Source organism: Egretta garzetta, unplaced genomic scaffold, assembly GCF_000687185.1.
Source record: "Egretta garzetta isolate BGI_Z169 unplaced genomic scaffold, ASM68718v1 scaffold35, whole genome shotgun sequence".
Classification (NCBI taxonomy): Eukaryota; Metazoa; Chordata; class Aves; order Pelecaniformes; family Ardeidae; genus Egretta; species Egretta garzetta.
In genome coordinates, this window is record NW_009259730.1 from 462101 (window position 1) to 474135 (window position 12035).

The following is a 12035-nucleotide window of genomic DNA, read 5'->3' on the forward strand; positions in this document are numbered from 1 at the left end:
AGCAGGAGGATGCAGCTCTGCCTCTCACGTAAGAGAGCAATGCAGCACTATTACCAAGGAAAGATGGGAAGAGCAAAGACAACTCCTTTCTGGTGCTGAGTATGGAGCCGCGGCGGCTGCAGGAGTTGAAGGCATGGCACGTGTAGAAGGCAAGACAGTGGTGGCTGCAGGAGGAGTCACAGTAGGAGCAGCAGGAGCCATGAATGAAGAATTTTTAAGAGACTACTTCAGTGACGTAAGCATATGACCCAAAAATAACAGCATTTTTATATTTACACTTGGTATGAAATGCCGTTCATGTTATTACAAACACAGATGAGTAGATAATGTGTATATGAACAGTCCTGATACAATGGCCAACGTTGTGTGCATGTAAAGTGGGGGCATTAAGGATTTTTGGGTTAGGCTCACATGTGGGACTTAAGACTAAGACAATGCTCAGTCTTGTAGCACTGGGTACTTAAAAGATTTCCCACAACGAGACCCTTCTCTCGAGGGAGGTACTTGGGAATGGGATCCAGAAGGTTCAGTAATGACCAAGGAGCCCCTTGCCCAGGAAGAAGCCACGAGAATGACTATGTGATATAAATCTTAGGGACTCAAGCACATTAAACTGGCCTGTAGGGAGGTACCTACAACTCATCATGAGTCACAGCTATGAGCATTATAGTGGAGCAGGTTTTTGAAAGATAAGCCACAGATGTCAAACGGTAGAGGGTGGGTCTGCATTTTCAAAGTAGCTGATGAAATAAGTGGATCTGGACTTGTCTCTTTGCCCAATAGCCTGGGAAAGGGCTGTTTATCAGAAGGGTGCAAGGCACATGTTGCAATCCCCTTTCTGACTTTTTTTGGTGACCTAACCATTGACCACTAGCCTATTCCTACTCCTTGCAACAATTCCTCTTTGTGCATCATTAGTCCTTAGGCTGGTGAGCTCCTTATAGTGGAAGTTCCACTCCCATGTGCCAGGAAGTGTATGGATTGTCCATCACCTGTACAAACAAAACATCCTCACACCCCACAGCTGGCTAATGATGGGGTTCTGCAGGGGACTAGCTGTGCAGCTTTGAATCACCACCTCATGCCAGGGAAGGATTTGAGCTAAGCTTGTATGTCTCCTGAGCGCTCTAGCTACTGGTCTTCTGGGTGAACAGATGCGACAGTAGCAATTCTGCTTTCCTTCCACTCTTTGTGCTTCCTAATATTAAGACATACTTTAAGCACAGCTGCCTGCTGAAGTCCTGCAGGAGGGCTTTGTAGAGGTTATACTAGAGGAATCTTTACAACTTCTGGGTGGCTAAAATATCTCAGATTACAGTGGAAAAAAAAACCAACAACCCAGACAAGTTACTAAACCAAATAGTTTCAGACGTGTGCTGATTTTTGTAGAAGCATCTCGGGTAATGTGCCTACTTCCAGGATCAAACACAGGTAAACAGAGGAGTCAATTTGGGTCTGGATATATACAACGTTACACAGATGCCTGAGCTAATACACACTCCAGAACTTCAAATGTGGCAGAAATGTAGTTCTGAGCACAAGCCAGCAACCATATTAAAAGTAAAGCAGGTTCGGCAGGCCCAGAGGATTTGGCTGTCTTCACTCCTGGAGCTGGAGCTGGTGCAAGCATGTACACAGATATTTGTGCTAGCACTGGCAGCAAATCCATTGCAGACACTGCTTTCAGACTGAGCTGGCCCTGGAAGCACTATCGTCAGAACCCGTGAGCCCTCTTTGTTGCTAAGTGTCATGCATAGGGCCTAAAAATTTATATGCAGGACTATGTTCCCATACTTACCAAGCCATTTAACTTTGTGATTTGTTTGCTGTTGGGCTCTTTTAGTGTCATCCTGCAGGCTATGCTGGTGAAAAGGGCCGTGGCAGGTAATGATATGTCAGCATGTACTCATTAAACGTATGTTTAAATGTTGGGATACTCTCAGGCATGGTTTTGACACTCTCCCACAAGCACCTAGTTACAGATAGAGTTCATTCACTGAACCAAGATAAAAGCAATCTGTTTGTGAGGATGGAGCAGTATCACAAATGGCACAATTCCTGGTGGGAATAGCAGCAGGTGGTGATAGTACCCAGGGTTTTCAATTTAATTTCAGATTTTTTTTTCTTATCAAGCGTACTGTGAAGTTCAGACTTACTTCGAAAAAGCAAAAACCACTTTTGGGGTACTACCTTGGTTGGTTGACAGTTTCTGTGGGTTCAAGTTACATTTTTTTATTTTAACCTTTTTGACTAAGCATTCCTGATTTTTCAGATTTATTGAGTTTACAGCTGACGCTAATGAACTTCTGCTTGCTTTTGTTTTCTGTCTGTAGAAAGCTGTCTCTTTTGCGGATGAAGATGAAGCACAAGCTGCAAACGACTGTCTCCTGGTTTATTCCCAGGGAGAGTCAGGCTCCCCCCACGGCTCCATTGGCTGCTGCAGCTTTATTGAGGGTGATCTTGACGACCACTTTCTTGATGATTTAGGAGATAAATTTAAGACTCTAGCAGAAATCTGCATAGGCAGACCCATCAGCATGAAAGACAGTAGTTCCAGGAATGAATCAGGTTTCGGTCTTAATGGCACAAAGTCGCAGTTCTTAGATCAGCAAAATGCTTCCAGCTCCAAACAAGCCTTTGCCTCAGGCAGCTGCTTCCAGCCCACCCTACTGGTGCACACAGGTGGTGGCACAGGAGAAGAGACTGTGTCCAAGGAGGTGCTTACAGAAACAGCCTTTGCATCCTGCTCTGGGCACCATGACACCCGGTCCCTTCCCACAGCCCACACGGAGACCAATTTCACCATGACGGAAACATCCTACTCTGCAGGGGCTCCTGCCCGCTCGGCCACTGTCTTTCTAGACCCCCAGTTTAAGGAGAACGTAGTGGTGACAGAGAGAGTGCTGGCACCCGCATCAAGCTTGCAGGGTATGGTAGAAATCCCTGACTTGCCGCATGGAAGTAATGTAGTGGTTACGGAGACGATGGTAAAGTCAGAGGGCGCTGGGCCAAGAGGCCTGACGGTTCAGGATCTCCCCGACTCCCAATATGTTGTGGTGAGGGAGCGGGAGAGGGTGCTTGTGCCTGCTGCAGAGCAGGGCTCGCTCAGCCTCCCTGCTTTGGCAGAGGAGTGCAGCATGGTGGTGAACGAAAGGGTGGTGACAGCCTCAGGGGTGCAGAGCAGAGCTGAACAGGCAGTGGGTGCCGGCTCAGGAAGGCAAGAGCACGTGTTGGTCACAGACTCCCTGATGAACCAGGCGGGCTCCAACTTAGAGAGGCCACCTCCTGCCAGTGCCACACTGAGCAAGTCTTCCAGGGTCACCAAATACAGCACGGTGCAGTACACTCGCTCGTAGCCTCGCCCCTTGCAAGGGTGCTGGTGTCCAACACCCTTCTGTCAGTGTGCATCTCGCCGCGGGCTTTTTCTTGAGACCGGAATTTGCTGGAGCTGTCAGAATGACATGGACTCACTTGCGGTAGTTTGTATAAATAAGGATTATGACCAAGAAGCATATTTTTTTCCTTGTTTGCTATTTTTATAATTGCTTTTTATTATTCAGTTAGTGTAATAATACCACATAACCACAGCTGCATAATTATGGGAAAGCAGAAAAAAAAAAGTCTAAAATCTAGTGATGGATAGTAGCATGCAAAGCACAAGTTAGGTTTCTGAACTGCTGTTCAGTGTATCTGCTGAAGTGTCGTGTCGTCCCTCCCCCCAAGGGGCATCAGTTTCTCATTGCATGTTTGCCATCTGTTACCCCATGGGCCAGGACAGCTCCCGATGAGCTGCAGCTGCAGATCTCTGCACCTTGGTGAATTGCTAAGGAGTCTCTCCTCCCTGAGAAGCCCAGGCCACCAAAGCCAGTACGTCCTCCGGGCAGTGGTGCGTTGATCTCCTGGAGGGATGTCATAACTTCGGGTTATCAGCCTTTGTACTTAAGCAATCAATACTTGCAGATTAGCACAGGGGTTAAAGAGAGCAAGAAGCAAAAAAGCTGAGAACCGCAATTTTTTTGGTACCTCGATGTAAAATTCCATTACTTGGTGTGGGTCTAGGCTGACATGGACACATAAGCATTTGTATCATACAGATTTTGGCTCCTAATTGGTCCTTTAATAATGTGCTGAGAAATGGCCAAAACTTACCTTAGCTTTAGAACCGGAGGTTCAGTCAGTGGCTTTGCTAGCAGTTTATGGCCCTTAGATATCTGTAGGATCTCATTTACAAGTGCAGTTAACTAAGTGATTTTAATTCTGTCTGTGAACTCAGAGATACAAGCACAGAAATGCAGCCGGGGGGGTGTGTGTGCATGTGTGCAGGCATGCTCCTGTCTTTCTGCTGGCTCCAGTAGCAGAGCTAGGGTGCTCCATGTAATGCCATATAACCACAGCTTTCCTTAGCTCTGACAAGAGAAGAGAAAGCGCCCTATAATTCTGCAGCACTTAGAATTACTTTTCTTTCCATGCAGTTTATGTGGTAAAAGCAGAAGAGAGTACTGCATACCGCTTGGCACTATGTATATATGCACATGTAAATATTTATATTTGTATGCAGTTGGAAACATTTTAAAGTTAATTTTATAGCCATACACGCCACATGTTTTGTCAGAGTAGGAAGAAATATTTTAGGTTAGGTATTGGTACTGCATTTATCTCATACCTGTAAAATCAGCAAAGCTGGTCATATGGTAATGCAAAGTTCATGCACCTGTAGAGCTTTCTGGTTGCCTCCATCTCTCCTGAGTTTTCCTGCAGCTGCAGTGTTATGTTTTTCACGAATGTGTTTTGCATTTGACTGGAAATGCTTTCAGTGTATTTGATTTTACTGATAAGGATGTAAAAGTTGATTCAAAAACATAAACACAAAAAGTAGGAACTATGGCTGCGCTCAACGGGGTGCATCTTGACAGATGGGCCATTACATTAAGTGGAGGAGTACTTCCAAGAAAACCAAACTACTTGCTTGCTTGGACCTGTTGGTTATTTATCTCTTAAACTTCATTTTTAAAGTATGTGTATTTACTTTGAAGCAAGCATGCAGTTTTAAGTGGTCACCACTTTTTCCTGCAGTTAGAGGGAGTGAACTTATTTCTGACTTTTTAATGGAGTATTTCTGTGGTTTTATGCAATCTTAAAAATAAAGAACTCCACTGTTTTGGTTTTTTTTTTTTATTTTTTATTCTTCATTCAGTTTTACCCCAGTGAAAACACTGACTTTCCTACTGCAAATAAAAAGCTTAAAGATAGAATGAGGATTGGGATTTCCCAGACAGCCTGAAGAAATATCTGAAAGATACGGATGTAAGTTGGGGTCCTCCTAACTCACAGATTCTGAAAAAAAAATGTGAATTCTGCCTGCTGGTTAAGTGCACTAAATTCTGTAAGAACTTGATACAAGACAACAGCATCCACAGATTTACTGGGCTACTGCTTGCTGGAAACTGATTACTCTTCTAATCAGTTTATACTTCAGACAACATGGCATAAAATACTGCCTCAGTTTTATAGTTGCTAAAACATATAACATCCAGGAGCGGATCATGGAACCATAGATGTAAGTCAAGACTGTCACAGAAATCCTGACTTCGTGTGTATTGTTTACATATAAACTTTCATCGCAGGCTTTTTAGTGCTGCAAAGGGTCTGTTTGAATAGATTCGTGAAGAGTGAATCTCCATTATGTGGCTTAGTCTTGTACCAAGACTTCAGATGCTATCAGCATGTGCTAATGCTGGCAGAACATCCATCAGATTAAGTAAGTCACTTCTAATGGAGCTGTGTTTTGTAAATGGTGGTGGCTGGTGGGAGGAATGTGCAGACCAGAACTAATGGAAACCACCACTAGATAACCCTGAGACCAGGACTAGTCCTAGACGCTTATCTGTGCGGGAGACGCCTCACTCTGACTTCAAAAGTAAAAACAGTGTCTGTAGTTCTCTTATCTGAGAAGAACAGAGCACGGTTCCACTGAAATACCAGTGTGACAGGGACTCTATCCACTCTTCTCTTCCATGATCCCTTTTTTGTGCGGATCCTCACTATGTCAGACTCCACGAGTACGAACCAGCATGCCACGACAAGGATGCAGCTGTCCCCAGCAGGAGGGCAAGAGGAGCGCCTGTCCCGAGCGCCCATGAGAAAGTGTTTCCTGTGTCGTGCCTTGGTCTATGCTTGGAGCCAGGCAAGACCTTGCAGGACAGGATGATCTCTTCCAGGCTCTGTTCTTTCCTGGGAATTCAACCGTCGTCCACCATCAAAGGCTTAAAGCTTGTCAAGGTTATCAGCAGTAAATCTGGTTTTTTTTAAAAGTTAAATAAATCGGCTGCTCTCCCAAGGAGAGTGATGGTAAGTGTTTATGGCCATGAGGCATCCCAAAAATGCATCACTCCCTCTGCTTGTGCTGTGGTAGCAGAGCTACCGGCTCTGTCTCTCTTCTCTTACTGGCCCCTTCTCCCTCCTGGTGGCCTCTGAGCCCCCCGTGAACTCAAAAGGCAGCGACAACCATCTGCTCCTCTGAAGTGTGCGCAGGAAAGCTGCCCTCTGCCTGGCACCGGCACAGGCTTTTGAACACACTCCTCCAGGTGAACCAACCTGGGTGAGAATCTCGGGACGGGGGGGTGGAATTTGTGTCAAATTCCATTTGTGAGGACACGTGGCTGGGCTGAACAGGTCCCGCAGGGGCTGAGTGTGCCAGTCGGGTGCAGTTTGTGAGCCCATCTTGGAGCAGACAAGCCAGGCAGGCCAGGCCCTTGGTGCCTGAGGTGCTGTGGGTGCTCAGTGCATCACACAAAATCTGCCAGCGCACGCCGAGCTGCGGGGCAGGCCCCTTATGGGACCTGGTTTTGTTGGCATGACAAGAAAAATGGCTCCTGCTCATCTGGGCCTGCGCAGGCTTTGGCCTGGGGGCCACAGCTTGCGAGCGCATGTACCCCAGCCCTGCCCACACCGATGGTGCTGGAGCCCAGTGGTGGGGCTGGCACAGCGCCATGTGTCATAGCTGGGGGTGGCAGGGTCAGAGCATGGGTAAGGACTCAGGATTTTTTGCCTTTCCTGGAGGGACTTGAATCCACCGCTCTCCCAGCCCAGGGTGCTCCATGTGGGAACAGGCACCACATCTCCTGCCCCACGCCTGTGGCTGAAGCGCACCCTCCATTCCAAAAGCTGCTGTGAGTGGCGGACTTTGCGCAGGTTCAAGGCACAAGTGCATGGAAAAGCAAGCCACTGAGGGTTACTGAATACACAGAAATGGCTTCCAGCTCTGGAGAAACCTGACAGATGAGAGTCATGGCGGGGAGACTTTCTTTCCTAGGCATCCCCATACAGTGACTGATGATGGTGGGATACTGGACAAAAAGGACTCTTGGCGCGATCCAGGAGAGGCTCAATATCAAGGGAGAACAGGACAGCAGTCACCTGAGGCAAATGGACAGTAGATCAAGGAGGTGACTGGATGAGGAGAAATGGGGCCTTTTGCTCTCCCTGCAGAGAGAGCAGTCTCTGAATAAAAATCTAACGCGGGGCAGGGCCCTGATTGCCAGATAAGCCATGCCCAGTGCCCCAGCCCTCCTGTGAGAGCCTCTGCCAAGAAACAATGGCACAAACGTAGCTACGCAAAGAGGCTGCGGTCTCCAGCTCCCAGTTTCTCTGGGTGGCCTCACCTCAGGAGCTGGCACTGCAGGGGGTTAAGGCTCCCCAGCACATGCTAGTGGTCCGCACCTTGGCAGCTGAAAATCAAACTTAGTATCTCCCCCCCCACTTTCTTCCAAGAAGGGGATAGGTGGCATTACAGTCTATGCAGAACAGATGCTGAAAGTTGCTCCCAAAATGAGAACGTTATTTAATTTCAGGTGCTGCGGGCAGAGAGCATCGTCGTGTCTGTGTTTCTGCTGCCTGCCATGAAGGACAATTCCCAGGCAGTACCGATTGCTGGAGGGTCTTGGGTTTTGCAGTCCAAGGACACAGACAAAATAAGCTGTACCTGTATTTGGTACCAGTGCCCCGTGTCATCATCCTCACTGCATCATGTCCTCATTTCCGCAGCTGGAAGAAACACCAAAGTAGGCAAAGCTGTGCGTGTAATTTTGAGGCAGAGCAGGGCTGGGTACCTGATCCCCTGTTGCATGGGGGGGATTGTGGGGAGGTTATCCTCATTTTTACAGCTCCCCATTCATGGAGCCACTGAGGCTGTAATGAAAGGGGGCATGAGAATAAGGGCCACAGCTGAAAATTGCGTTTTTATTTAATACTAAGTGAATTTTTTGAATTGCCAAATGTTGAGGGAAACTTCCATCATTACCTTGTATTTACTGGGGAAGCCCGGGGAGAGAGGGATTCACACCGTGCAGATGTTCCCTCTAGTTACCTCATTATTTTCTTTTAGTTACTGAAATATGTGTGCAAAGTGATAGCATTGGTTTTAAAATTGCCCTGAAACTCATTTTTTTGGACTGTGTAACAGAAAGTGTCTTCAGCCGACCGATGGGCATGCCTCCAAGAAGGTGCTGCAGATGCGCTGGGGGAAAACTGCGTGGCAAACAGTTTGTTTTGCAGGGCGCCAGGGCAGGAGGGTTTACAGCCCTCCCACCTCAGCTCCACGCTGGTTTCTGACCTACAATTCAAATGTTTCATCAGAACATTTCTCTTAGATCTGTTATCTCTAGCAAATAAAACTCAGACATGAGATATCACTCCCCAGCGATTAAGCAACAAACTGGATTGATTCCCTGGCTAATGATTATCCAAGATCTTTGGAGCATGGCTAAAGTTTAAACCCTGGGGGAGCGCAGGAGTTTGAGAGGACAGTGCCAGTACCAAGCGACAGCTCTCCCTCAGGCCTGGAATAGAGCCCCCCACAGCACCCGACTACCCTTCTCCCGCTGGGGATGGGGTATCTGGGAGAAGCTGTGGAACACAAGAGGGTTGCAGATGCTGAGCTGCTGGGAGCAGCTTGGTGGCAGCGACATGGCACGGGGCAGCAGCGGGGCACGGGCTGCAGCAGTGCCCTGGGCTGGGTAGCAGGGACAGGACTGCCCTAGCCTCCCCAGGTGACCTCTGGTCTGGCTGGTTGCCTTTGCCGCCTTCTCCTGCCACCCACGCTGGCACTTTCCTCAGTTCCCTTGATTTCTTTCCCTTGTGAAAAACTCCTTTCTCACGTAAGGCAGATTTTTATTTTTTTTTAATCTGCAGGAACTACCAATTACTCCTTTCATCCTTTCCTGAAAAGAAAACTAAAAGCAGAGCTTCCAAGTAGAAGGAATTATGTCCTTATGGCCATCAGCTTTTAGATAGAGCCAAATCACGTCTCCCAGATGATGCATTGCACCTGATACAACTCACATCTGACAACACAGCCAGTGCTGGGAGGGAGAGACTCGCTCCGTTGCCTAGGGCCGCTCGCCCTTTTGCCATTTATCATCCTGCGATACACCTAACACTTTTTGTCCCATAGCCAGCAAGCTTGATTTTTGCAACAGCAGGAAAGACAAAACCTCTCATGCTCCTTTTGAGTCAGGGCCCCAGAGAGGTACTGTCAAAATAATAGATCTGTTAAAGAAAAGCTTCTTTGTCATCCATCCTGCCTTTGTTTTGTTCCTGTAAGCAAGGTGTGGGAGAGCCGAAATACAGATCCCTACAAATACTTAATTTTCCATAGTCCTGGTAACTTGGAGAGGGGCTATTCCTCCTCCCTATGCTCTGCCTTACTGGAATAAAATATTTTTTCTCTAACACGAACAAACCAAACCATACCCATTACAGAGTTCTGTGTGAGGTTTTTCAGGCATCTCTTAAACAAGCAAATTAGACTTGGTGTCAGATAGATAAAAGTGTGATTACCCCTTAAATGCCCCAAATACCTTCTTCCGGATTAAATACCACCCTAGCGGGTGGTGCTAGTGGAATTAGTTAGTAGTTGAGGTTAAACAAGCAAATTAGACTTGGTGTCAGATGGATAAAAGTGTGATTGCCCCTTAAATGCCCCAAATACCTTCTTCCAGATTAAATACCACCCTAACGGGTGGTGCTAGTGGAATTAGTTAGTAGTTGAGCTTACTGCACTTTGGATAAATGCCTGTCAGCTGGGGCAGATGAAGCCCAGACTACAGCAGGTAAACAGCCACAGAAGATCTCAAGGACGTGTCCTGAACAAGGGGTTGGGGATCATTCTCACACCTTGTTCAGGACAGGCCCTTGAGATCTGCTATGGCTGTTTACCTGCTGTAATGAGAATTTAAATATTTGATACCATGTGAAACAAGACCAAGCAGAGTGACCTTACTGCATCCTTGAAGCTGTTATTTAGGATACTCTTACCAAAGAAAGGGAAGATAGGATGGAATTGAACACAGGTCTTCTCCCACATGAACATTTTCCTTACAACTTGAATAGAGGCAACCACCATTATAACCTCTGCTAAATTTTCTGTCTCACTCTGTTGATGTTACTTCATAAGATTAGTTCAAAATGCTTGTAAGACATTCAGAATGAAATTTTTTTTGAAACATAGAAGAAAAAAACAGCTGCCTTTAAATCCCCAGCCCTTCCCATTTTGTTCCTCTCCTTTCAAATCCAAGAAAATTCCTGCAAACTGGTTTAAAATTAGAAGAAGACATAAGTACATTGCACCTGCTGAGCATAACACAGTATTAGGAGCTGGGAAAACAACCACAGTAGAATTGGACTCATAAATCATTCCAGGTCAGTACAGGAGTAAAGCTAACTGTTCAAGGATTAAAGAAGTCTTTTAAAGGAGAATTTTAAGCAATGTCCTGCTAAAAAATCCTGAGCATTCAGGGCCCCCACTAACCCACTTATAAGAGATACTTCAGTGTATAATTCACCAAGGAACTCGCCATTTGATTATGATCCCCTTCCTACAAACCCTGCTGGTAACTTCTAGGGTGGTCTGGCATCCCACTGCACTGGTATGCTCTGGGGTAGAGTTAATTTTCTTCATAGTAGCTCCTATGGTGCTACATTTTGGATTTGTGACCAAAAGAGTGATGATAACACAGGGATGCGTTAGTTATTGCTGCACAGCATCAAGGCCTTTTCTGCTTCTCGCATTGCCCTGCCAGCGAGTAGGCTGGGGGTGGGCAAGAAGCTGGGAGGGGACACAGCTGGGACACTACGCCCACAGTGCAAAACCCAAAAGGAAGGGCAGAACGTGGTGCTGTCTCAGAGTGTCTTCACTTATTTTGCAGATACCCTATTCAGGTTTTTCACTGAGAAGGAGTATCTTGCCCTATGACAAAACAAAAAGAAGAATACTTTTGAAGCACAGGAATGGAAGAGAAACATTCTTGATGTGACCTGGTGTCAGGAGCAAGAAAATATGCCAAGGTAGAAAACTCCAGAGCAGTGAGGTTCTGCTGTAAACACAATTTTAGGCTCCTGAAAGCTGATTTATTGCATCAGCTGAAGTTTGGGATTGGCAGAAAAGGACGTTGTGACCCAAGATGTGATGGTGGGGAAGCAGGAGAAAAGCTGTTATTTTTAAAATGGTTTCTGGGAGAGAATGTGAGCTTACAAAATCATCTGTTGTGTGTTAGAGAGAAATAACCTGTGAGGAATGTTTGCTGCACTGGCAGGAATTTGTACCACAAATAAATTAACAGTTAGTACCACCTGGGTTCATTTCGGAGAGACCCTCTTTTGAAGAGCCCTACCCCTCAGAAAACACCTCTCTATTTCTCTCCCACACATCCACCTCTTCCTGCTGGGCACTATAGCCTGTTTAAGGGATCCATAGGAATCGAAATACTCAATAAGAATCGAAATACTCCTCCACGCTGCCTGCTCATCCAGCAGACTCTTTTTTTGCTTGTCCAGCAGTGCTTTTTTGTTTAGAGGAGTTGGAGTTTGACAATATCTGGCCTATCTGAGTGCATTAAGTGCGATTGCAGAGCATTAGGAAAGAAATCCAGGCTTTCAACGGGAAGGGAAATCTGCCTTCAGCATTTTATGTTTTTTTCCTTTATTTATCTCAGTGACAGAATGATTTAGAGGTTTTGGGTTGGTTTGGTTTTTTGTTT

The 12035-nt window shown here is 46.4% G+C and overlaps 1 protein-coding gene across 1 annotated transcript in view; it reads left to right on the forward strand.

The window, feature by feature from the left end:
- The window catches only part of DSG2 (desmoglein 2), a 17043-nt gene extending 13687 nt beyond the window's left edge, over positions 1 to 3356 (forward strand). The window contains exons 14-16 of the mRNA XM_035894953.1: positions 1 to 235; positions 2334 to 3201; positions 3241 to 3356. The exon at positions 1 to 235 is cut by the window's left edge and continues 101 nt beyond it. Coding sequence (XP_035750846.1) covers positions 1 to 235; positions 2334 to 3201; positions 3241 to 3356 — 1219 coding nt within the window. The remainder of the gene's footprint in view (positions 236 to 2333; positions 3202 to 3240) is intronic.
- The last annotated feature ends 8679 nt before the right edge of the window (positions 3357 to 12035 follow it).